General features: G+C 40.7%; 2 long non-coding RNA genes and 1 gene segment (V, D, J or C); 1 reads left to right on the top strand and 2 right to left on the bottom strand.

Annotated features, from left to right (window-relative positions):
* The first annotated feature begins 478 nt into the window (after nt 1-478).
* Nucleotides 479-1,801, top strand: LOC139575721 (Ig kappa chain V-II region 7S34.1-like). The segment is given in 3 exon segments: nt 479-798; nt 959-1,309; nt 1,641-1,801. Coding segments are annotated over 3 exon segments (495 nt in total).
* A 1,697-nt stretch (nt 1,802-3,498) lies between these two features.
* On the bottom strand, nt 3,499-12,584 carry LOC139575722 (uncharacterized). Of its 2 annotated transcripts, none has more exons than XR_011674992.1 (6): nt 12,403-12,584; nt 11,219-11,286; nt 8,109-8,407; nt 7,704-7,763; nt 7,343-7,389; nt 3,499-4,868 (listed from the first exon to the last, which is right to left on the bottom strand). It is a non-coding gene; the product is annotated as an uncharacterized lncRNA (long non-coding RNA). The 2 variants fall into 2 exon arrangements; XR_011674991.1 differs by lacking the exon at nt 12,403-12,584 and adding an exon at nt 11,909-12,388.
* Nucleotides 12,585-18,507: 5,923 nt separating this feature from the next.
* Nucleotides 18,508-25,939, bottom strand: LOC139575720 (uncharacterized). Its single transcript, XR_011674990.1, has 5 exons — nt 25,462-25,939; nt 24,317-24,369; nt 21,392-21,694; nt 21,123-21,179; nt 18,508-20,154 (listed from the first exon to the last, which is right to left on the bottom strand). It is a non-coding gene; the product is annotated as an uncharacterized lncRNA (long non-coding RNA).
* Nucleotides 25,940-27,984: the final 2,045 nt, after the last annotated feature.

Raw genomic sequence — 27,984 nt, 5'->3', positions numbered from 1 at the left:
GGAATTGTGATACAGTGAATTATAAGTGAAATAATCTGTCTGTAAACAATTGTTGGAAAAATTACTTGTGTCATGCACAAAGTAGATGTCCTAACTGACTTGCCCAAACTATAGTTTGTTAACAAGAAGTTTGTGGAGTGGTTGAAAAATGAGTTTTAATGACTCCAACCTAAGTGTATGTAAACTTCTGACTTCAACTGTACATAAAGTGCTTTTATTCTAAATGGACAAACTATTTGTCTCATATATTCATTATTTGATTTTCATAGACAATACTCACTTTTGATGATGAGAATCATCATGGTCCTCATCATGCGTTGTAACAGGAACAGCCTCCCAGTCCTCACTTACAGAAAATCTTAAACTCTGACTTAAACATGAAATGAAAGTGTGTTGGGGGTGTGATGGAGCACAATAACCACTTCCTAAAAGCTTTACCCCCAGGCATCCAATCAGAAAAGCACATTTAGAATGTATTTCTCAGAACTGGGCTTAGATGTACTTTTCCTACACGGTTAGACTCAAATTTAAATGATAGTTCAGCTTCAACTGTCACAGCGTACTTGCAAAAAAATTAAATTTAATGGAGGAATCTTACACACTTGAGAGCAGTTTAAAAAAACATTCTGATACAGTTTAAACCTTTCCTTGACTGGCTCTCGGTGGGCCTCTCTGTTTCCTGTACCTGTGGTAGGTGGACTTGTACACGCAGAAAAGAAAATAACTTGCATTCACATCCTTCTTTCAGGAACTGACAGGAAACAATGAACAAGAGAACAGCTCTAACAATTCTATGCTGTAAGTAGAAATGTATTTTATCCACTTGGGAGAGACATTGTTTATATTTCATTAGGTTTAAGTACTCTCTGTTAATTTGATTTTTTTTAAATGTAAATGTGTTATGAACATTTTATTTAAATAGCCTCAGTCAATAATATGGTCTATGTCTTTATGAAAGGTTCCATGTTCTGTGAGGCTTTTGGAGCAGATCAAAATGAGATTCTAGTGAAACCAGGGGACACAGTCACCCTTAGCTGTGACATTACCCTGGAGTACGAGATCATGTGGTTTGTTCTTCGTCCTGATGCCACTCTTTCAGTAGCCACCACTATAAAGACAAATACACCCCTGAGCCTCAACAAAAAGTTTGATGACCGTTTCGAGTCAGTGTATGACACAGGCCTGTTCAGAAGCAATCTGAGCATACTGAACATCTCAGAGAGTGACGTGGGTCTGTACTACTGTGTTGAGCAGAGGGCTAACATATTTGAGATCGGAAGTGGGACCAAGCTCTCCCTTATCAGTGATGGTGAGTAAACTCTGCATTATGACTGCATAACTGTGGTTTTGCATTGGGAGTGTTCGAAAAATATACACCTGGTTCAATAAAGTTTAATCTCAAGTCCATTCAGGATATGTATTTAAATTATAAATCTATACCAAAACACAGTAGGAATAAACAAATATAATATTTATGTACTCACATGCACTTGATACATTTCTTGATTGTTTTCAATACAGTATGTTTAGAATTGTTTTTCAGTTGTGATAAATATAATAAAATCTGATAATCTTTATATTCACACACCAAGAACGCTGTAAATGACAGTTGAACTGTTATGAATGTTCTGTCATTTCAGATCAGCTCTCTACTACTGTTGTTGGGATGAAGTTGTCATGGTTTATCATCTTGATCATAGCCCCCATGTTCTCTGTACTGGGGTCTGCTCTCTGCGTCTTCTGCTGTTGACGACCTGTTAAGAAATAATTTGCACCCAATAATTCAAATTTCCACATTGAATCAGCTTTCTGAAATGTATTTTTTTAATACTTATGTGGTGCAACTCACTGTCTGTAAATCAGGTATTGGTGTTTATTGCGCATTTCATGAAGATAAAAAAAAATAGCTGTCCTCTTATACTGTAGATCCTGACAAAATGAGGATTCTGGAACAATTTGGTTGAAGCCTGTCATCTAGAGGACCAAGAGTGAGCATAGGAGGACAAACAGGAATAAAATGTAAAGATGCTGAGAGTAAAAGTAACATTTCTGGTGTTTTATGAAGTCTCCTGTGACACACGGGGTTAAACTTCTGCCTCTCCATACATCTAAGTAGGTGGACGATGGGATCTACATGTGTCCAGATTTGTTTCACATCTTTTTATTTCTGGTGCTATTCCAGTGTTGATTGCATGACCAGTATGTTCAGGGTGTTAGAGATAGAAATGTATTGCACAAGATCATTTTAGACATCTGATCTTAAATCATTTACGTCATATCTACCAGTCCATCCAAGGACCAATTATCAAAACAGTACTGGCTTAAGCATAAATCTGCAACTATAAATATATATTTTAATCTGAAACGCAACAACCTGCTGTTATACTGTATATAGTGCATTCGGAATGTATTCAGACCGCTTGACTTTTTCCGCATTGTTACGTTACAGCTTATTCTAAAATTGATTAAATTATATTTTTCTTCATCAGTCTACACACAATACCATTTAATTACAAAGCAAAAAAATATACAAATTTTGGCACATGTATATATATACACATATTAAAAAAAAAGTAAATATCACATTTACATAAGTATTCAGACCATGCTTCACCGTATGTATGGTGCCAGGTTTCCTCCAGACGTGACATTTGGCATTCAGGCCAAAGAGTTCAATCTTGGTTTCATCAGACCAGAGAATCTTGTTTCTCATGGTCAGTCCTTTAGCTACCTTTTGGCAAACTCCAAGTGGACTGTCATGTGCCTTATACTGAAGAGTGGCTTCCATCTGGCCACTCCACCATAAAGACCTGATTGGTGGAGTGCTGCATAGATGGTTGTACTTCTAGAATGTTATCCCATCTCCACAGAGGAACTCTAGAGCTCTATCAGTGAACAACAGGATCTTGGTCACCTCCCTGTCCAAGGTCATTCTCCCGATTGCTCAGTTTGGCCAGCTCTAGGAAGTCTTGGTGGTTCCAAACTTCTTCCATTTAAGCATGATGGACACCATTGTATTCTTGGGGGACATCAATGCTGCAGAAATGTTTCAATACCCTTCCCCAGATCTGTGCCTCGACACAATCCTGTGTCGGCGCTCTAAGGACAATTCCTTCGATCGCATGGCTTGGTTTTTTACCTCTTACATGCACTGTCAACTGTGGGACCTTATATAGAAAGGTGTGTATCTTTCCAAATCATGTCCAATCAATTGAATTTACCACAGGTGGACTCCAATCAAGATTTAGAAACAATCAAGGATGATCAATGGAAACAGGATGCATCTGAGCTTAATTTCCAGTCTGAATACTTATGTATATAAGTCATTTTACATTTTTTATTAATTAGATACAATTTCAAAAAACCTGTTCTCTGTTATTATGGGGTATTGTGTGTAGATTGATGAGGGAAAAAAACAAATATATTCCATTTTAGAATAAGGCTGTAACGTAACAAAAAGTGGAATGCAATGTATAACAAATAGACCCTGGATACAAATCAGAAAAGAGCAAGAGTTTATTCAAAAGGTTAGAAACATTTGTGTCACTCCACAACTGGTTGACAATACAAAATACATATATATTTTTTAAACACATTGTGGACCACACAGCTGAGACACTAAAAACAGTCAGTCAAACATTGCACAGAATTCCTTGGAATCCTCTAAAATAGATTAAATCATCTAAACATTATTGCCATCTATACATAAACAAAGTACAGTAAATAAGAGGACATTCAGGAACTTCTAAGAGGTCTGTGATAGAGGATGAGACAGCAAGCTTTGAAAAGACATTCACATTGTTACCTGATCAAAAGTAGCATTTCATTATGGCTGGAAAGTTGGCAAAAAAGATCAAATTTTTCAAGGGAACCATCTTTACAAAAAGAACAGTCAGGTTTATCTGAAGGGAATGTTTGTGTGTCGACCAGTCTCAATATCGCGAGGGGCCACGTCACATCTACATTAGCAAAAATATTAATTAGATAACTGTACATGCATCAGGTTGTCACAAAAGTGCATTTAAAAACAGCAGTGTGCACAATTTGTTACTTTCTAATTACCTTCAGTAAAAAAATATAAATAAATCCAACTATGTTGACCTTAAAGAAAATCTTTGATCATAAATATGTATTTGAACAAGTCTTGTCAATCCCATTATCATAAGAGGTGTAATCATACAATAGAACATAATGGTTCTGGTATCAGACATGTGATACAGTATAATGACAGTACAGTAAATTGTGCACATCTGTATAAACGTCTCCCCGAATAGGGAACACAATGTAATGCTGACAATGAGCAACCGTTATAAAGGTTGAAGAAAATCACAAGTACAGTAGTTGTACAGTAAGGCTGAGGGTTTAAAGGGATCGTTTAGGATTTTACACAACTTATTGTTAGGCTCCTCACTATGCCAGTAGTCTTTGGGCCAGGAGAAACAGTAATGCATGGTTCAGTTCCCTTTAAACAGCCACTTCAAAACTTCACATAACTTAAGCCACCACTAGCTAACGCTCAATAGAAGTGAATGGGACATTGCATTTAGAAAGCACTTTCAAAAAGATTCCACCGGAACAGACAGCAAAAAACATGCCCCTAAGTTTGATTGATTAGAAATGCTCATGGCAAGCCCGCAAACAGGGCAAAATCATAGTGTCTAGCCAGCCTTAGTAACAGAGACATCATTTCATTGTTCTGCTGTGTCCATTGATGTGTTTTGATTTAGAACATAGGTGGACGATGGGATCTACAGCTCGGCAGAGAGGTTCTTCCTTCAACTTTTGTTAACGATTCCTGATGTGTAGTACTACGCCGCCTAGGCATACTGGTACCAGTACCAGCCAAGCAAGATGTTCCACAGGTAGACCTTTAAAGGCAGAAAAAAATAACTTATAGTACTCGATTATTTCCTGGTTCTAGCATTAACATAAATTAACACAAATTGCCATACAATTGAACCAATGTTATGTCATGATTTGTCATGACAGAAAATGACTTGATAGCACTACTGCAGGGAAGTCATTGTTGTCACAATACTAACATTGACTTTGATATAATACTTGTGGTATTAGATACGCAATATGGTGAAAAAACATGCCTAAGTCAATGTACTGTATAAAACATGTGGCTAACATTCCATCTGAAGAGCTAATGGGTATGCAGGCTTTTGTGACAGCCCTGCTCAAACACCCAATTCTGATTTTCAAGGTCCTATTGAGCAGTAGAATCTGGTGTGCTAAAGTATTAATAAAACATTGAAACAATTACAATACTTTTTGAAAAACCTGAAAGTAAAAAAAGAAAAAGACCTAACTCCCAGTTAAAATGTTGACTAGTATACTTTGAAGCAAGCTAATGTGATTAATATCTTACAAAGTAGCGTATGCATTCAGGTATCAGGGGAGATATATTGACAAAATTAGATTTAATTATCAATTTCCATGTGTTCTATATTGCTAACGTTTTCTGTATCATTGTAGGGAAGAATGCAATCTCAGCAGCTTTCATGTGGTCCAAAACTTGAGCGAATGACAAATTGACTTGTACAAATGATACTTTTACAAAGGTAATGCACCCGCAGCGCTGGAAAGGTGTTGTTTAGGACATGTTCTATCGTTTCCATGGTGTCCTAGTAGTGGCTTAAGAACAGAGCTCCCGTAAATTTGTACATTGTTGTTTATTTAAAAAAATCTCTTGTTTTTGATAACATTGTTTTTATTGCATATATCTGGCGTTTTGGAGCCACGGATTTGCAAATTGACTGACAGGTTAACACTTTTTGGCTTGGCTAGCTAGCTGGCTAGTGTTTTTGTTAGAAAAATACATCTGGACACAGTACAATCTGTTTTGATTCAGCTGGCTGCAAATTCCTGATCTTTTGAGAACATCATTTGAGTCGCCGCCTGAAGTGTGAGAGGAATGGGAGATAGTGGAATCCTGCAGTGCTGAGGGCTTGTAGAGTGGACAACTGGCTACTACTCTGAACTTAGTGTGGTGAGCCAGCGGGGACTGCTGAGGCATCACCGAAGTGGTGGTACACAGAGAGGAAGAGGAGAAGTCCTGTGGTATAGCAGAGTACCAAATGTGTACGCAGAACAGTGTTGTAAAATATAAGAGCGTTGGGATTGTTTACTTTTCGAATTCAAGCAATTTCTCCAACTGTCTACACATTCAAATGAATAGAGGACGCGTACTGGGAGATGCATTGTTGGGAATTGTGGGGAGGTTTGCGTAGCCATGTCACAACAGGACTACCGCGTCTCAGCGTTTCATTAATGGTCCCCAGATAAGGGACGTATCAGATATTAAACTGACAGGAACAGATTTTTTGTAACAGATACTACACTTTATCTTAGCCAAAAGGCAGTCAAGTATCTTAACTGTCAAACTAAATATGGCCAGAGGAGCCAGATGTGCGCATACATACAATCATACACATTCCAGAACATATTGGCACACACACCATATCCGACCAACTTCTAACTCCTGATCAGAGGTGATCATAACATCGAGTTTGACAACTTTACTTTCTAGTTCTACATGAAAGATTCCAAAATAACTTGGAATGTATTTTAATTCAAATGTAAACAGATCTCCCGTTATTTAGAATGTTGCTGTGCATTAGTTCACACCATAGCTGTCTCTGTGATGTTAAAATGTGGCCTTTCCATGACAGATTGACAGGGTTTTCACTTGATACAATTCTGTTGGTTCTACTGCAACACACAAGCTCATTAAGCGCTTGGTAGATTTTTTATTTATTTTTATTTTACCCCCTTTTTTCTCCCCAATCTCATGGTATCCAATTGTTAGTAATTACTATCTTGTCTCATCGCTACAACTCCCGTACGGGCTCGGGAGAGACGAAGGTCGAAAGCCATGCGTCCTCCGAAACACAACCCAACCAAGCCGCACTGCTTCTTAACACAGCGCGCCTCCAACCCGGAAGCCAGCCGCACCAATGTGTCGGAGGAAACACCGTGCACCTGGCTACCAGGCTAGCGTGCACTGCGCCCGGCCCGCCACAGGAGTCGCTGGAGCGCGATGAGACAAGGATATCCCTACCGTCCAAACCCTCCCTAACCCGGACGACGCTAGGCCAATTGTGCGTCGCCCCACAGACCTCCCGGTCGCGGCCGGCTGCGACAAAGCCTGGGCGCGAACCCAGTCTCTGGTGGCACAGCTAGCGCTGCGATGCAGTGCCCTAGACCACTGCGCCACCCGGGAGGCTTTTTGGTAATTTTTTTATACTATTTGAACCCAGTTCTGCTATTACAGCACTACCAACTCATAATCTGCTCAGCAATCTAGTACAATTTAAAGATCAAACGACGATTATACCTGGTATGGTTGGGGGGCTGCTGTGGTGGTTGAACCGTCAGTGCTACCTGAAAATATATTGTAAGCTAAATACAATTGTCATGCTTGAATAACAAATACTTATGCACTATAAAAACGGTTATCTCAGCGTTTCCCAAACTTGGTCCTGGGGACCCCAATGGGTGCACGTTTTGTTTTTTGCCTTAGCACTATGCAGCTGATTCAAATAATCAAAGCTTGATGAGCTCATTATTTTAATCAGCTGTGTAGTGCTAGGGGGAAAAAAATTTACCAAAATGTGTACCACCTGGGGTCCCCCGGTTTGAGTTTGGTAAACCCTGCTCTATGTACTTCCAGGTTAAAGATCAGGTGACAATTATACCTCCTGGTGTGGTTGTAGATGGTTGGGGGAATGCTGTGGTGGTTGAACTCTCAATACTTCCTGAAAATACATAAGCAAAATACACTTGTCATGCTTGAATAACATATTTCTGTACTACAAAAACAATTCTTTATTATCTACTTCCTAGTCAAAGATCAGGGGACAACAATACCTCCTGGTGTGGAGGTTGTACTATCTGAAAATACTTCATAAGCAAAATAAGCTTCTTTAGTTTGTGTTAAATAGTGCTGCAATGTTTACAATAGCAATACCAGCTTTATAGCTGATGTTTCATCCCTTCAGTACAGCTAAGCAACAGTGGAACTTTAGAAACCGCTCTACTGTCACATGTACTTCCAAACCAACTTTTTTTTGCATTAAAAAGATTGACAGAAGGCTTCTTACTTGGAATTTGAATTACAAATCTCTTTAGAAATGTAGAAGCACAGTCCACATAAGTGTTCCTTTTCATCATCTTTGGTTACATTCCAAATTACAACAGCAAGGCCGTTGGCGTCATTCTTCAACTGGATCCTGTCCTGATAACGTGGATCCACAGTCAACTGACAGCTTCTTGCTATACTCGAACACTTGGCCAATTTTCTCTGTACATACACTGAAGTTTGACACAGGACACTGGTCATCATCAGGTATTTCTATGGATAAAGACTCCCCCACACGACAACGAAGTATATCCAAGAAAACTGTAAAAATATGAGAAAAACCATATTCACTGCACAATTTCTACAGCCACAGCAAAAATTATTGAACATGAAATAATGTTACTCCCCAGGCTTATTTTCAAGATGCTGGTGCTATCTACATACACTTTCCCTCAGCCAACACTACAGAACAGGGGGAAAAAATCAAGTAAAGCAGTATTTTTATGTATTGACTAATAAGGTGTGTCAAAAATGTGCCCTAAGCGACCTATAAATGGACAAGGGCAGATTTTCTTCAATCCCGTCAGTCATGTTGACTGACTCAAATTTATGCTGGTGGAACCTCTGCTGTAGGGCAGCCATGTTACATTTTGTAAACGAGCTATTGATATAACAGCTGACCATGCAATAGCTAATCATTGTAACCAGGGCATGACATTAAGATTTCGGTGAACCAGTGTCAGTGTCTGGTGGGCAAAAAATATTCACCAGCCACTCAGACTATCAACTAGCTCTCAAGAACCCAAGGGGCCATACAGCCATTGGGTTCTCATTCAAACCATTGACAACAGCAGAAAATGTGTACAACACCTTGGACGCTCTGTCTAACTGTTAATAATCATTACGTGCAATATGCCTTTGAAATCTCAAACTACTTTCATATCACCCCATTTTAAAACACAGATTCCTACAGAGGGGAATCCTGAGCTAATAAGAACTCTGGTCAGTGTTCAATAAAAATCTGTGGGAAAAAAACATTTTGTATCTCTAAAGTTATTTTGGATAATAATTGAGTGTTTAAGATTTGCAAAATCCCAGATTTTCATTAAATGCAATAAGAAATGACATTCAAATAATGTTTTTGCTTTTTAAATAGAAATTCAAAAGCCCAAAATTGTGAACATTAAATTGCCAAAACATTGAAAATATACTTAGTTTGCGTTTGATTAATTTATTTTTTCCATTCCTTAGTCATCATCTCATCTCTGCTCAGGCAGTAACAGCCAAACATTAACTATGTACTCCCCATACTGTTCTGTCTTTAGTCATCCTATTTATACTGAACAAGAATTTCAATGCAAAATGTAAAGTGTTGGTCCCATGTTTCATGAGCTGAAATAAAAGACCAAAGAAATGTTCCATATGGACAAAAAACGTATCTCTTAAATTGTGCACACATTTGTTTACATCCCTTTTAGTGAGCCAAGACCCCTTTGCCCCTTTGGCAAGACAATCCATCCACCTGACAGGCATGTAATATCAAGAAGCTGATAAAACAGCATGATCATTACACAGGTGCACCTTGTGCTGTGGAAAATAAAAAGGCCAATAAAACGTGCAGTTTTGTCACAACAAAATGTCACAGATGTCTCATGTTTTGAGGGAGTGTGCAATTGGCATGCTGATTGCAGGAATGTCCACCAGAGCTGTTGCCAGAGAATGTAATGTTAATTTCGCTCACAACCGCAGACCACGTTTAACTACACCAGCCCAGGACCTCCAAATCCGGGCGTCTTGACCTGTGGTATCGTCTGAGACCAGCCACCCGTACAGACGATAACTAGTTTATACAACCAAATAATTTTTTGGTCAGAAACTGTTTCAGGGAAGCTCATCCTTGTGCTCGTCATCCTTGCCAGGATCTTGACCTGACTGCAGTTTGGCGTCTTAACTGACTTCAGTTGGCAATGCTCACCTTCAACGGCCACTGTCACTCTGGAGAAGTGTGCTCTTCACAGATGAATCCCGGTTTCAAATGTACAGGGCAGATGGCAGACAGCGTAGCGTGTACGGCATCGTGTGGGCGAATGGTTTACTGATGTCAACGTTGTGAACAGAGTGCCCCATGGTGGTGGGGTTATGGTATGGCCACGCATAAGCTATGGACAATGAATACTATTGCATTTTATCGATGGCAACTTGAATGGACAGAGATACCGTGACGAGATCCTGAGGCCCATTGTGCCATTCATTCTCCACCATAACCTCATGTCAGCATGATAACGCATGACCCCATGTCGTAAGGATCTGTACACAATTCCTGGAAGCTGAAAATGTCCAAGTTCTTCCATGACAGCATACTCACCCATTGAGCATGTTTGGGATGCTCTGGATAGACATGTAGGACAGCGTGTTCCAGTTCACACAAATATCCAGCAACTTTGCACAGCCTTTGAAGAGGAGTGGGACAACATTCCACAATCAACTATGCAAAGGAGATGTGTCGCTGCATGAGGCAAACAAATGGTGGTTACACCTGATACTGACTGGTTTCCTGATCCACGCCCCTACCTTAAATGTTTTTTTTTTAAAGGAATCTGTTTTCCCAGTCATGTGAAATCCATAGAATAGGGCCTAATGAATTAATTCCTTATATGAACTGTAACATCTTTGAAATTGTTGCGTTAGTATTTTTCTTCAGTGTAGCTACGCTAGCTGCAGACCTGTGACAAAATCATTTTACTAGCTCTTCAAATTAGATAAGGCATCATTTCACGAATTTGATTTGCCTACAAAATGATTCGATTTATCTCCAGATAAACTGCGCGTTAGCTGCACAAAAAAACGGACTAAACGGAATTCAAGTAATCTGAACAGACATCGGTCAATTAGTTGTTTAATACCCCCCCACCCCACCAAAAAAAAAATTTGGTTAATTGTTCATCACTAGTCAAGAAGCGTTACAACTTGGATTAAAAGGTATTTTAGTTGAGGAATGAGAATTTTAGGGAAGGTAACATGGATCTACTATTTTGCACTCAGTCTTTTCGACAAATTTTCTGGTGTTGTAGTACATTTTCAAGTATGTTATAAAAATACTAAATTCCAATTGTATAATTAATTAAAACAAACCTGTTTTCAACTGGCTGGAAGGCAGGCTGGACAAGAACCAGATTATAACTGGGCCAACACTCAAACACCTAAAGAGAAATTGACAAACCCATTTTCAATAATCACATTCATAGTAACTTTATAACCAAGTGACTGTTAGGATATTACCATTATTTATGTATTAGCTAATTAGTATTAGTTAATGATATCCTTAGCTAAGAATTTAACTCCAATGATGTTGACATCAATTTTAGCAAACGGATCATGTTCCATTGTAGTTCGAATCAATATAGCGTTACTCAGTAACGTGAATTAACGAATGACCCAGATATAAGTACAAGGCAATAATTTACGTTTGAAACATACGTAAATTAGCTAAAGCTAACCCACTTGCTCCTGGACATCATTTCGAAAGCTAACTACAGTTACCGTTAGTTAACCTCTATCCTAACTTCAAGCCTTACATTACACAGATACTTTTGTCTTTAGCTAACGTTAGCTAGCTATAGCTTTTATACTAGACGCCGGTCAATGAAAAAAAGATCGTAATATACAACGTCGTAAGCTTGCTAAATTTAGCTAACTTTACAATTCGAAAAGCCAAGGTAGCTAACGTTAGTTAACATCGACTTGTCTTCTTAGCGAGCTTGCCTGAGATAGCAAACGTTAGCTACAGTAGCTAACACATCGACGAACTAGCAGAAGACTCACCAGCGAAAATCCATCTTCATTAACTAGCAAGCTACCCGCTAGCTACACTGGGTTGTGTACACAAGCCTTGAAAGTGTTTAACTAGCTATGTAAGGATTGCTCTGGAGCGAATGACGACACGACCATCTAGATTCACGTGTCGCCTATACCACTTTCTTGTTTTTAAAGGATTGCTCTGGAGCGAATGACGTCACGACCATTCGTTGCCTAATACCACTTTCTTGTTTTTAATTTTCGCGCTAAAGTGGCCATTGAGGGAGTTCTATTACGCTGTCCCGGTCTCAACCGAACAATGGCCGTCAGGTCATTGAAAGCGGGGAGGGAAGAGCGCCCTTCTCAAATCAAACAGTAATCTGCTCCGCTCGGTCACGTTGTCAACAAGGAATCTAGGTAGATCGTCCAGAAACATTTCCAACATCTATTTTCCATCAAATACATGTTTGAATTTTCAAACTAGATAAACCGTTCTCATCAAAAGCAATACTTATTTCTACCTGCCAGAGCGGGGCATCTGTCCAATGAGGAGATGGGAGAGGCAGGACTTGCAGCACGATCTGAGTCAGAAATAGGAACGACATCTATTTTAGCCCTTGGTGTCGCAGACGCTCGTTGGCGTGCGCAAGCAGTGTGGGTGCAATAATTGAATAACATGGGTTTCTAAATTTATTTTGCAACCCTCGTGCACGCGACTTGTCCGGTCTGGTCAGCTGTTTTGGGTTTCATGTAACACCATGCCCAAACCGGCTGCGCGTGTGCGCCATCGTGTGCTATCGTGCATAAATGTATTTTGTCCCCCTACACCAAACGCGATCACGACACGCAGGTTAAAATATCAAAACAAACTCTGAACCAATGACATTAATTTGGGGACAGGTCAAAAAGCATTAAACATGTATGGCAATTTAGCTAGTTAGAGCAAATTAGCTAGCAAGTGCAAGCTATTTAGCTAGCTTGCTGTTGCTAGCTAATTTGTCCTGGGATATAAACATTGAGTTGTTATTTTACCTGAAATGCACAAGGTCCTCTACTCCGGCAATTAATCCACACATAAAACGGTCAACCGAATCGTTTCTAGTCATCTCTCCTCCTTCCAGGCTTTTTCATCTTTGAATTTACATGGTGATTGGCATCTAAACTTTCATAGTATTACCACGACAACCGGTAAAAAAGTTTGTCGTTCAATCACCCACGTGGGTATAACCAATGAGGAGATGGCACGTGGGTACCTGCTTCTATAAACCAATGGGGAGATGGGAGAGGCAGGACTTGCAGCGCTATCTGCGTCAGAAATAGGAATGAATTTTATTTTAGCCCTTGGCAACACAGACGCTCGTTGACACGCATGAGCAGTGTGGGTGCAATAATTGAATAACATAGATTTCTAAATATATTTTGCAACGCTCACGTGCGCAACTCGTAGTAAGGGTATTACAGGAAGGAGCTCACCGGCCAAGCACATGCACTGTTGGGGATGCAAGGTCCGATCACTTCTGACACCAAGACACCAATGTAATGAAACAGGCAGGGAGCAGGTCTCGAACCCTCAACCTTCTAGCCCGAAGTCCAGTGCGCTATCGACTGTGCCGCAAAAGCATGCTCGAGCTGCAGAGTCGATATCCGCGTTTTCTTTTTTTTTTTATATATATTTCTATTTTATTTGTTATTTTACCAGGTAAGTTGACTGAGAACACGTTCTCATTTACAGCAACGACCTGGGAAATAGTTACAGGGGAGAGGAGGGGGATGAATTTCAGCCCTGCCACAAAAGGAACAGCTGACATCATGTCAGTGATTCTCTCGTTAACACAGGTGTGAGTGTTGACGAGGACAAGGCTGGAGATCATTCTGTCATGCTGATTGAGTTCGAATAACAGACTGGAAGCTTCAAAAGGAGGGTGGTGCTTGGAATCATTGTTCTTCCTCTGTCAACCATGGTTACCTGCAAGGAAACACGTGCTGTCATCATTGCTTTGCACAAACAGGGCTTCACAGGCAAGGATATTGCTACCAGTAAGATTGCACCTAAATCAACCATTTATCGGACCATCAAGAACTTCAAGGAGAGCGGTTCAATTGTTGTGAAGAAGGCTTCAGGGCGCCCAAGAAAGTCCAGCAAGCGCCAGGACCGTCTCCTAAAGTTGATTCAGCTGCGGAATCAGGGCACCACCAGTACAGAGCTTGCTCAGGAATGGCAGCAGGCAGGTGTGAGTGCATCTGCACGCAGTGAGGCGAAGACTTTTGGAGGATGGCCTGGTGTCAAGAAGGGCAGCAAAGAAGCCACTTCTCTCCAGGAAAAACATCAGGGGCAGACTGATATTCTGAAAAAGGTACAGGGATTGGACTGCTGAGGACTGGGGTAAAGTCATTTTCTCTGATGAATCCCCTTTCCGATTGTTTGGGGCATCCGGAAAAAAGCTTGTCCGGAGAAGACAAGGTGAGCGCTACCATCAGTCCTGTGTCATGCCAAAAGTAAAGCATCCTGAGACCATTCATGTGTGGGGTTGCTTCTCAGCCAAGGGAGTGGGCTCACTCACAATTTTGCCTAAGAACACAGCCATGAATAAAGAATGGTACCAACACATCCTTCGAGAGCAACTTCTCCCAACCATCCAGGAACAGTTTGGTGACAAACAATGCCTTTTCCAGCATGATGGAGCACCTTACCATAAGGCAAAAGTGACTCGGGGAACAAAACATCGATATTTTGGGTCCATGGACAGGAAACTCCCCAGACCTTAATCCCATTGAGAACTTGTGGTCAATCCTAAAGAGGCGGGTGGACAAACAAAAACCCACAAATTCGGACAAACTCCAAGCATTAATTATGCAAGAATGGGCTGCCATCAGTCAGGATGTGGCCCAGAAGTTAATTGACAGCATGCCAGGGCGGATTGCAGAGGTCTTGAAAAAGAAGGGTCAACACTGCAAATATTGACTCTTTGCATCAACTTCATGTAATTGTCAATAAAAGCCGTTGACGCTTATGAAATTCTTGTAATTATACTTCAGTATTCCATAGTAGCATCTGACAAAAATATCTAAAGACACTGAAGCAGCAAACTTTGTGAAAATTAATATTTCTGTCATTCTCAAAACTTTTGGCCACGACTGTACATCTGCTCTCCTTTCTAGCCAATGCAGCTAAAAACCCAGTGCAGGCTCCTGGCAGGTTTTTGCAGATATAAGGGGAATTTATAACGTTAACATCCCCACAAAAAGATAACCAACAATTTTAGTTTATCTGCACGAACCCAGCCTTTACTTTGAAACATTCATACACCAATTGGCTTAATAATTTATCTACTAACTAAATAATCACATAAATGCATAAACAAACAACACAGTAGATATGGTTACAAGGAAATGATAGGAAAGGTTCCCTAGTGGGCTAAGCCGATATGACGGCTTGGTGGACAAAGGGAAGTAGGTGTGGACTGAGAACAGCGGGAAAGACAAAAAGGATTCACTACACAGTTGATGATTATATTAATTGAAATGCTAATCCTTTGCACATGAACGCTCACTCATTCGGGAATAATTGCAATCAATATATATTTACGCTCAGTGTGTCGTCCGTCTAAGATTTGCTCTTATTCTGTCGGGATCGATAGTCTCAGAGTCTCACCATTTCCTGCCGTGTAGCCAATGCTCCATGTGGTATGGTTAGGAATTCAACAACCATTACAACCTTAGCTTATACTGAGGTTTTTGTGGTCTGAAGAGGATTTCCTCAGGAGGGGGTTTTATTCGTAACAATAGAAAAGGCGGGTCTATGAAGCCAGATCATGTCTGTGCTCACGGGGGCGGGCCAATGACTTAGTTAAACTTTAGGGAATACAATTCTTTCACATTAAAGGTTTAACATCATGTTACATCATTTCACAAATAGTTTCATCTTTACTCATTCATTTTATACAAGAATTAGATGCAAACCCCATAATTGAGAAATGTACATATTCAGAGATATAGTTATGTGTGTTTCCTGTCCTCTCTGAGGTCACCAAATGAAACACACTCATCATACCCGTCCCTTAAGTGTCCACGGACCACGGGGAGAGAGTCTCCGCCAGGAATTTACGACCTGAGATAACAGAACCTGGGTGTAGGAGAGAGAGGGAGAGAGGGGGATGCCACAATCTATACCCAGAAAGGGCCACGTCATGACACAAGGCAAAAATCTGTCGTTCTGCCCCTGGGCAAGGCAGTTAACCCACTGTTCCCAGGTACCGAATACATGGATGTCGATTAAGGCAGACCTCTGCACCTCTCTGATTCAGAGGGGTTGGGTTGAATGCAGAAGACACATTTCAGTGGAATGCATTCAGTTGTACAATTGACTAGATCTTTTCCCTTTCTTGGTTACCTCCCTGACCAAGGCCCATCTCCCCCGATTGCTCAGTTTGGCCGGGGGGCCAGCTCTAGGAAGAGTCTTGGTGGTTCTAAACTTCTTCCATTTAAGAATGATGGAGGCCACTGTGTTCTTGGGGACCTTCAATGCTGCAGAATTTTTTTGGTACCCTTCCCCAGAGCTGTGCCTCGACACAATCCTGTCTCGGAGCTCTACGGACAATTCCTTCAACCTCATGGCTTGGTTGTTGCTCTGACATACACTGTCAACCGTGGGACCTTATATAGACAGGTGTGTTCCTTTCCAAATCATGTCCAATCAATTGAATTTACCACAGGTGGACTCCAATCAAGTTGTAGAAACATCTCAAGGATGATCAATGGAAACACGATGCACATGAGCTCAATTTCGAGTCTCTGAATCTCGAGGGTCTGAATACTTATGTAAATAAGGTATTTCTGTTATTAATTTGTAATACGTTTGCAAACTTGTGCAATACTTGTTCATCTGCACGTACAAGTATAATTACACAGTAATAAGGGCACTGTAATGTAAAGTGTTACAGATTTTTCAAAATGGTGGAACTAAATACATAGTGCTTTTATTCTAAATTGTCAAACTATTTGTCTCATATATTAATTTTTTGATTTTCATAGACAATACTCACTTTTGATGAGAATCATCACAGTCCTCATCATGCGTTGTAACAGGAACAGCCTCCCAGTCCTCACCTACAGAAAACTTAAACATGAAATGAAAGTGTTGGGGGTGTGGTGGAGCACAATAACCATTTCCTAAAATGTTTACACCCAGACATATCAGTCAATCAGAAAAGCACATTAAGAATGTATTTCTCAGAACAACGACTAGATTTACTGTTCCTTTGCATGTTTTGACTAAAATGTAAATGTTAAACTTCACTGTCACAGCGTACTTGCAAAAATCTCATGAATTTGATGAAGAACATTGTGTTTTATTCCACAGTGTTTGTTAACAGCAATGTATTTGGTCCATGACCTCTGCACTAAATGGAGCTGTTCATTTCCAGTATCTATTCAATAGAATTGTGCTATTGGCTGTTCTTTGCGCATTTTTTTTTTTTAACATTCTGATACAGTTCAAACCATGGCTTGATGGGCTCTCGGTGGCCCTCTTTGTTTCCTGTACCGGTGGTAGGTGGACTTGTTACCCACAGAAAAAAAGAAATGTGTTGATGCATTCACATCCTATGCACAGTTCTTTCAGGAACTGACAGGAAACAATGAACAAGAGAACAGCTCTAACAATTCTATGCTGTAAGTAGAAATGTATTTCATCCACTTCGTAGATACATTGTTTATATTTGATTAGGTTTAAGTATTCTGTTAATAAGGTTTAAAACCTTTAAATGTCTTATGAAAATGTCCATGCTCTGAGGCTTTGGGAGCAGGTCAAAATGAGATTCTAGTGAAACCAGGGGACACAGTCACCCTTAGCTGTGACATTAATTACCCTGGAGTACGAGATCATGTGGTTTGTTCTTCGTCCTGATGCCACTCTTTCAGTAGCCATCACTATAAAGACAAATACACCCCTGCTCTGTGTGTCTTCTGCCTGTTGACGACCTGCTAAGAAATCATTTGCACCCAATAATTCTAACATTTTCACATAATCAGCTTTTTGAAATGTCTTAATATTTACATGGTGCACCTCACGCTGTCATCCAGCTGTTCTTTGTTTTCACATTTATGAGGATGGATAAAAAACGAAACATATGTCCTCTGTTATAGATCCTGAGGATTCTGGAACAACTTGGTTGAAGCCTGCCATCTAGTGGACCAATATCCAGAAAAAAGGAACGCATATAAATTAGGATAGAGGACCAAACATAATAAAAGAAAAGATGACAAAAATAAAATTTCTGGTGTTTGAGCTGTCCTGTGATACACTGGGCCAAACTTCTGTCACTTCTTACATCTAAGTAGGTGGTCGATGGGTACTACAGATGTTTACACATTTGTTGCACACCTTGTGTGTCTTGACTCGTGTTGATTGCATGAGCAAAATGTTCAGGGTGGTGGAGATAGAAATGTATTGAATAGAACAATATTATTTTAGACATACGATCTTAAAAATCATGTGTCACATCTACCAATCCATCCAAGGACCAATTGTCAAAACAGTAGGGGCTTTACCATAAATCTAACTAAATATTTGTTAATTATCTGAACAACCTGCTATGTTATGCTGTATATAACACTCATCAACCAAATCAGATTATAGGAACATTTTATTCAAAATGTTAGAGATAGAAAATGGATAAAAAGTCACTCCACAACTGGTTGAAAATATAAAATAGGATTTAAAAAACACAATGTGGCACACAGAGCTTAGACAGTAATAGTCAAACATTGCACAGTATTTCCTTTGGCGTCCTCTATAATATATTAAATCATCTAAATATTATTGCTATCAGTTCTCATACATCTATACACATTTGCAGAAACAAAAACAAAGTACAGTAGATAAGAGAATTCAGGCACTTCTAAAGGTCTCAGATGGAGGATAATGCAGAAAGCTTTGAAAATACATTTACATTATTGTTACCCGATCAAATGTAGCATTTCATTATAGCTGGACAGTTGGCAAGAGAAGTCATCCCCAATGTCCTTGTATAACCCACAGTAAAACAAGGCATGAGCTTCTGTTTGAGTGGAACCATCGTTACAAAAAGAAAACGCATCTATCTAAGGGAGTGTTTGGATATCGACCAGTCTGAATAGCAAGAGGGGCCACTTCACATCTACATTCTGCAAAAGAGCATTGATATTGATTCGATAAACCTGAACTACCTAAAGTTCTGTCTCAAAAGAGAATTTTAAAAAGGCAGTATGTGTCCAATTTGTTAACTTTCAAATGAGATTCAGAAGAAAAAGTGTTGATCTATGCTGACATTAAAACCTTTGATCACAAATAAATTATTTGTACTGTGTATATCAAAACGTTTTTCAGCTGGTAGTCTTTTTGAAGATCAATGAGTGTGGGATATTACCAGGGGTGAGTAACAGTTTCATAATTGAACCCCTCTTAACTTACTTTCTACAAAGTAGGCTACTGACCCTGAGATACTGAGGAAGGTGAGGATTGTCTAGTTGTTTAAAAACTCATTTGGGAGGTTATACAAAATATAGCTTAAAACACTGTCCTGAAACGGGTCACTGGAACAAATCAGGTGCAAAATGATATAGGTCCGTATTTCATTATACAAAATATTTTAACTTGCCAATCCCATTATCATAAGAGGTGTAATCATAATGCTGACAATGATCAACCGTTAGAAAGGTTGAAGAAAATACAAGTACAGTAGTTGTACAGTAAGGCTGAGGGTTTAAAGGGATCCTTTAGGATTTTACACAACTTATTGTTAGGCTCCTCACTCTGCCAGTAGTCTTTGGGCCAGGAGAAACAGTAATGCATGGTTCAGTTCCCTTTAAACAGCCACTACAAAACGTCACATAACTTAAGCCACCACTAGCTAACGCTCAATAGAAGTAAGTGAATGGGACATTGCATTTAGAAAGCCCTTTCAAAAAGATTCCACCGGAGCAGACAGCAAAAAAACATGCCCCTGAGTTTGATTGATTAGAAATGCTCATGGCAAGCCCGCAGACAGGGCAAAATCATAGTGTCTAGCCAACCTTAGTAACAAAGACATCATTTCATTGTTCTGCTGTGTCCATTGATGTGTTTTGATTTAGAACTTGGAGCTCGGCCAAGGGAGGATCTTCATTCAACTTTTTGTGTTTCCTGATGCATACTACTACTACTACTAGTAGTAGTACTACTACTACTAGTAGTACTACTACTACTACTACTACCCCTACTGGTACCAGCCCAGCAAGCTGTTCCACATGTAGACCTGCAGACACAGAAAAAAAGAACTGTTATAGTACTAGATTATTTCCTGGTTCTAGTACTAACATATAAATGAACACAAATTTCCATACAAGTAAACCCATGTTATGTAATGATTTCTCATGACAGGAAATGACTTGATAGCACTACTACAGGGAAGTCATTGTTGTCGCGAAACTAACATTGACTTTGATATAATACTTGTGGTATTAGATAGGCATTTTTTCACAATATTGCGTAAGTCAACCTACTGTATAAAACATGTGGCTAACATTCCATCTGAAGAGCTAATGGGTATGCAGGCTTTTGTGACAGCCCTGCTCAAACACCCAATTCTGATTTTCAAGGTCCTATTGAACAGTAGAATATGGTGTGCTAATTATTTCTGCACTACAAAGATGGTTCTCTTTATCTCAGTGTTTCAGAGAACAATGATTCAGAGAACGTTAGCAATATAGAACACATGGAAATGTATACATTTGAACAGGGAATTAGGCCTTTTATTTTTTACTTTCAGATTTTTTGTAACGTTTTTGGTAATTGTTTAAAAAAAATTCCAATACAAAATGTAATAAAATGTATACACTCTACTGTAAGTCGCTCTGGATAAGAGCGTCTGCTCTTGGCCGGTAGGGATCTCCTTGTCTCAGTATGTAAAAATGTAATAAAATGTATGCACTCTACTGTAAGTCGCTCTGGATAAGAGCGTCTGCTAAATGACTAAAATGTAAATGTAATGTAATGTTTCCCAAACTTGTTCATGGGGACCCCAAGGGGTGTACGTTTTGGTTTTTGCCCGAGCACTACACAGCTTATTTAAATAAGCTTGATGAAAGTTGATTCTTTTAATCAGCTATGTAGTGCTAGAGGCAAAAAAGAGAGCCAACGTGTACCCCCCCGGGGTCCCCCGGTTGAAGTTTGGGAAACCCTGCATTATCTTCTTCCAGATTAAAGATCAGGTGACAATAATACCTCGTGTGGGTGTAGATGGTTGTGGGGCTGCTGTAGTGGTTGAACTCTCAGTAATGTCTGAAAATATACCATAAGAACAAAAAGCTTAATTAGTTTGTGTTAAATAGTGCTGCAATGTTTACAATAGCAATACCAGCTTTATAGCTGATGTTTCATCCCTTCAGTACAGCTAAGCAACAGTGGAACTTTAGAAACCGCTCTACTGTCACATGTACTTCCAAACCAACTTTTTTTTTTTTCATTAAAAAGATTGACAGGAAGCTTCTTACTTAGAATTTGAATTACAAATCTCTTTAGAATTGTAGATGCACAGTCCACATAATACTGTTGCTTTTCATCTTCTTTGGTTACATTCCAAATTACAACAGCAAGGCCGTTGGCGTCATTCTTCAACTGGATCCTGTCCTGATAACGTGGATCCACAGTCAACTCTGACAGCTTCTTGCTATACTCGAACACTTGGCCAATTTTCTCTGTACATAGACTGAAGTTTGACAACGGACACTGGTCATCATCAGGTATTTCTATGGATAAGGACTCCCCCACACGACAACGAAGTGTTTCCAAGAAAACTGTAAAAATAGGAGAAAATATTCACTGCACAATTTTTACAGCCACAGCAAAAATGATTGAACATTAAATAATGTTACTTTCAAGATGCTGGTGCTATCTACATACACTTTCCCTCAGCCAACAATACAGAACAGGAAAAAAATCAAGTAAAGCAGTATTTTTATGTATTGACTAATAAAGTGTGTCAAGATTATTTTCAATAATTCAAAAAAAGAAAGAAAAAAAGGCTATAACGATGGTTAAAAATGTACCCTAAGCAACCTATAAATGGGACAACCCCGTCAGTCATGTTGACTGACTCAAATTTATGCTGGTGGAACCTCTGCTGTAGTCCAGCCATGTTACATTTTGTAAACGAGCTAGCAAATGGAAACTTGGGAAGGAACAGAAAATAAACATCCACTCGAACTATGTCCCACCAAAAAAATACTGAAATATATGGTAAAACAGATAACAGTAAAAGTGTATATGTTCTATTTGAAAAGTAATTTAGGATGATAATTATGTTGAGTGTAAGGTTTCCAAACCAGTATTGCAATTAAGGATAGAGCGTTTCACACCTTCAATTCCACTCAGCTAATTAAAATGGAGTTGGTCAGAACAGCAAACTTTACCAGCCACCAGCAGAAAACACAAACATGCATCCAACTTACAACAGGAGTGTAACGGTACAGTACTCATACCGAACCGGTCGGCACGGGGACCTCGGTCCAGTCTGCACTGCGTACTTGAATGAATACATTCAAAAAAGAACACTAGGCCTATGCTTACTCCGCATTGTACAGTGAGCTCCAAAAGTATTGGGATAATGACCAAATCTTTTTTTTGGGGGGGGGGGGGGGGGTACTCCAGCACTTTGGATTTGAACTGATACAATGACTAGGAGGTTAAAGGTACAGACTCAACGTATTTTCCTCCATAATCAGGTGAACTGAATTACAGCACTTTTAGTACATAGTGCCCCCCATTTTAGGGGACCAAAAGTATTGGGACAAATTTACTTAAATGTGTATTCAATTAGTCAAGTGTAGTATTTGGTCTCATAAACCTGGCACGTAATGATGACATCAAACTTGTTACTTTACAAACTTTTTGGATGCATTTGCAGTTTGTGTTTCAAATTATTTTGTGGCCAACAGAAATGAACAGTAAATAATGTATTGTGTCATTTTTATTGTAAATAAAAATAGAATGTTTCTAAACACTTCTCAATGAATGTGGATGCTACCATGATTATGGATAGTCTTGAATGAATCATGAATAATGATGAGAAAGTTACACAAAATTGTCTGTAGCGATGGTGTTCTCCGTTTTGCTCTACGACCCCCACAAACATCTTGGGGGACCCCTCTGTGGAAAGGTGGGACTCTCACAAACATGTACATGTGTTTTTTCCCCTCTAAGATCATAGCCACAGGAAGTAGGAGTGCTGAGGGTGCTGCAGCACCCCCTGAAAAATCTGAATATCATATTTTCACAAAAGTAGTTCACTGGACCTTCACTAGTCCTGTATTAGCAGACAGATATAGCCTTCTCTAGCACAGCCGCAAAAAATGACAGCGCTGCAATGTATATATCAGTGTATTGCAGAAATCGTACATGCATTGGATTGCAATGCAGGTGTGGTAAAATAATCCAGTCCAGTTTAATGAATTATAGTGTAGGCTAATTCGAGGCCGAGTGGCGCAGTGTTTAAGACACTGCATCGCAGTGCTAGAGGCATCAATCCCAGGCTGTATCACAACCAACCGTGATCGGGAGTCCCATAGGGCGGCGCACAATTGGCCCAGCGTCATCCGGGTTAGGGAAGGGTTTGGCCGTCATTGTAAATAATTTACAATGACGGCCTACCCCGGCCGAACTTGGACGACACTGGGCCAATTGTGCGCCGCCCTATGGGACTCCCAATCACAGCCGTATGTGATTCAGCCTGGATTTGAAACAGGGTAGTGACACCTCTTGCACTGAGATACAGTGCCTTAGACCGCTGCGCCACCCGGGAGCCCAGAAGATCACAGTGGCCTCCATCATTCTTAAACGGACAAAGTTTGAGCTGGCCACCCAGACAAACTGAGCAATCGGGGGAGAAGGGCCTTGGTCAGGGCGGTGACCAAGCACCTGATGGTCACCCTGACAGAGCTTCAGAGTTCTCTGTGGATATGGGAGAACCTTCCAGAAGGACAACCATCTCTGCAGCACTCCACCAATCAGGCCTTTATGGTAGAGTGACCAGAGGGAAGCCACTCCTCAGTAAAAGGCACATGACAGCCCACTTGGAGTTTGGCAAAAGGCACCTAAAGGACTCTGACAATGAGAAACAAAATTATCTGGTCTGATGAAACCAAGATTGATCTCTTTAGTCTGAAAGCAAAGCGTCACATCTGGAGGAAACCTGGTACCATCCCTATGGTACCCCCTGTATATAGCCTCACCACTGTTATTTTACTGCTGCTCTTTAATGATTTGTTACTTTTATTTCTTATACATTTACCTCACACTTACGTTTCTTACAACTGCATTGTTGGTAAAGGGCTTGTAAATAAGCATTTCAATGTAAGGTCTACACACCTGTTGTATTCGGCGCATGTGACAAAATTTGATTTAATTAATTAAAAACCAACCTGAGTTCGACTGGCTGAAAGACAGGAACCAGATGACTGCAACACTCAGACAACTAAAAAGAAATTGACAACTTGTTATCGACAAACGTTCATAACCAAGAGACTGTTAAGAGAGGGCCATTATTAATATAAAAGGTCATCAGACCTGTTTGAAACTTCATAACCAGAGCCATATAACTAAAGTTAGCTATTAATAGATGGCTCTGATCGTTGCTAGCCCATTTGGTCTCTGGCTTCGTATTTAACTTATCTAACGTTAACGTTACTTCATCATGGTCAAATTAGCTGACGTTACACAGATATTATAGCTAGTGATCTATGTCGTCAGATTTAACGTTAATGTAAGTTACCACAGACGCCGGTCAATGAAGAAAAAAAAGCGACGTAGCCATGTTAACTAGATACAAGCCGAGACCGTAGCTAGCGTTGACTGCTTGCTAGCTAGCTAGCTTGCCTGAGAGAGCAAACTCGCAGAAAAAGTATAGTTAACCTTGACTAAACAGTAGATATCGGTCAGAATTGTTTCCACATACATCGACGAACAAGTAGAAGACTCACCTGCGGAAATTCATCTTGATTAATTAGTTACAGCTGAACACTAATTTTAGTGCTGGAAATCTATAACCTAACTCGAACAGCACTAGCGGTATGCTGGAAGCAATGACTATAGCTACAGGATTTTAACATTGCCGGGGATAATCAACTTCCCGCCGTACGGCAGTCAAGTAAACTACCGCCTCCTTTGTTAATATTCGCTCTAGTTCTACCAATAGCGAAGCAGCGCAGAGCCAACACTCCAATCCAGATGGTTGCCAACCGCCATATACAATCCACAGAAGACGCAGATCAATGCAGGGGGAAAATTCCTGTTAACATGAGTACATAGTGCTTTCTAGAAAGCAGCTAAAAACCCAGTGCACTCAGGCAGGTTTTAGCCACAGATAAAAAGGGAAACCGTTTAGATTTAGTTATACAAAATGTGTTTATCTAGTTAACGTTAGTTGCCTATCATCTACAACAGCGTTAAACTCATGCATATTATTTGTAATCTTACATCTGGCTCAATAAACTGAGGTATCATGACGAAACGAAGCAAACTCTTTAAATAAACATTTTGCTTAGTTAAAATAAATACGTCTACGTACCAACGCCATTGCCAGACCACCACACTTCTTCACTGCATGCTGTTTCTGAACTGCTGTGGCGGGAAACTGGAGGCAGTTGTTCAGTGGTAGGCGGAGTCAGAGGTAGCGTTCGTTTTGTGCCCCGGTTCATATATCAGTGAGTGCATCCTTTTTCCTCCCCCCAACCTGATACACCCAAGCGTCCAACCGCAATAAGCTCGATGCGCCGCCAGGGCCAACGACTTGTATTTTCAAAGAAAACATTTCCATCTAGGACATCTACTCGAAACGGTGCCTGAGGAAGGCCCGCATCATCATCAAGGACCCCACATACACCAGCCAGGAGCTGTTCACTCCCTTAGGCTACTACTGTCCTGCAGACTGTATCGGAACAAGAGGTCCGACACCAACAGCTTTAGACAATTTCTGTCTACAAGCCGTCAGACTGCTGAACACTTGAACTGGATCTGCTCTGATTCTCTTTACCTTAACACACACCCACCCAGACATCCACAAGCACACACATTAAATCAAATCAAAGTTTTTGTCACGTGCGCCGAGGTGTCACAATTTGTCACAACAGGTGTAGGTAGACCTTACAGTGAAATGCTTACTTACAGGCTCTAACCAACAGTGCAATTTTTAAGTAAAAAAAAAAGGTATTAGGTGAACAATAGATAAGTAAAGAAATAAAAACAACAGTAAAAAAGACAGTGAAAAATAACAGTAGTGAGGTAGTAGAGAGGCTATATACAGACACCGGTTAGTCGGGCTGATTAAGGTAGTATGTACATGTAGGTATGGTTAAAGGGACTATGTATATATGATAAACAGAGAGTAGCAGTAGCGTAAAAGAGGGGTTGGTGGGTGGCACTCAATGCAAATAGTCCGGCTAGCCATTTGATTACCTGTGCATGAGTCTTATGGCTTGGGGGTAAAAACTGTTGAGAAGCCCTTTGGTCCCAGACTTAGCGTTCCGGTACTGCTTGCCATGCGGTAGTAGAGAGAACAGTCTATGACTGGGGTGGCTGGAGTCTTTGACAATTTTTAGGGCCTTCGACTGACACCGCCTGGTGTAGAGGTCCTGGATGGCAGGCAGCTTAGCCCCAGTGATGTACTGGCACTACCCTCTGTAGTGCCTTGCGGTCGGAGGCCGAGCAGTTGCCGTACCAGGTAGTGATGCAACCAGTCAGAATGCTCTCGATGTTGCAGCTGTAGAACCTTTTGAGGATCTAAGGACCCATGCCAAATCTTTTTAGTTTCCTGAAGAGGGCTTTGTTGTGCCCTCTTCACAACTGTCTTTGTGTGTTTGACCATTCTAGTTTGTTGGTGATGTGGACACCAAGGAACTTGAAGCTCACAACCTGCACCACTACAGCCCTGTTGATGAGAATGGGGGCGGGCTCGGTCCTCCTTTTCCTGTAGTCCACAATCATATCCTTAGTCTTGGTTACGTTGAGGGATAGGTTGTTATTCTGGCACCACCCGGCCAGGTCTCTGACCTCCTCCCTATAGGCTGTCTCGTCGTTGTCGGTGATCAGGCCTACCACTGTTGTGTCGTCTGCAAACTTAATGATGGTGTTGGAGTCGTGTCTGGCCACGCAGTCGTGGGTGAACAGGGAGTACAGGAGGGGACTGAGCACGCACCCCTGAGGGGCTCCGGTGTTGAGGATCAGCGTGGCAGATGTGTTGCAACCTACCCTCACCACCTGGGGGCGGCCCGTCAGAAAGTCCAGGATCCAGTTGCAGAGGGAGGTGTTTAGTCCCAGGATCCATAGCTTAATGCTACACACACACACACACACATCACAGCTGCTGCTACCAGACTCATTATGATTGCTTAATAGCCTAGGCTGCTGCACAATTTAAACACTTGACCCCCAACCCCCCTTCCCAAAAATTGTTCCTTCCTGTGTTATACTGATGCTAACATGTTTATTCTATTCTACTGAGCCATTTACTTTATGTTTGTATTCTTATACAATACGTGACCAAAAGTATGTGGGCACCTGCTCGTCGAACATCTCATTCCAAAATCATGGTCTTTAATATGGAGTTGGTCCCCCCTTTGCTGCTATAACAGCCTCTACTCTAGATGTTGGAACATTGCTACAGGGATTTGTTTCCATTCAGCCACAAGAGCATTAGTGAGGTCGGGCACTGATGTTGGGCGATTAGGCCTGGCTTGCAGTCGGTGTTCCAATTCATCCCAAAGGTGTTCAATGGGGTTGAGGTCAGGGAGCTGTGCAGGCCAGTCAAGTTCTTCCACACCGATCTCGACAAACCATTTCTGTATGGACCTCTCTTTGTGCATGGGGGCATTGTCATGCTGAAACAGGAAAGATCCTTCCCCAAAAAGTTGGAAGCACTGAATCGTCTAGATTTTCATTGTATGCTGTAGCGTTAAGATTTCCCTTCACTGGAACTAAGGGGCGTAGCCCTAACCATGAAAAACAGCCCCAGGCCATTATTCCTCCACCAAACTTTAGTTGGCACTATGCATTGGGGCAGGTAGCGTTCTCCTGGCATCCGCCAAACCCAGAT

This window comes from Salvelinus alpinus, chromosome 5 (genome assembly GCF_045679555.1).
Source record: "Salvelinus alpinus chromosome 5, SLU_Salpinus.1, whole genome shotgun sequence".
Taxonomy (NCBI): Eukaryota; Metazoa; Chordata; class Actinopteri; order Salmoniformes; family Salmonidae; genus Salvelinus; species Salvelinus alpinus.
This window is presented reverse-complemented; position numbering and strand designations above follow the sequence as displayed.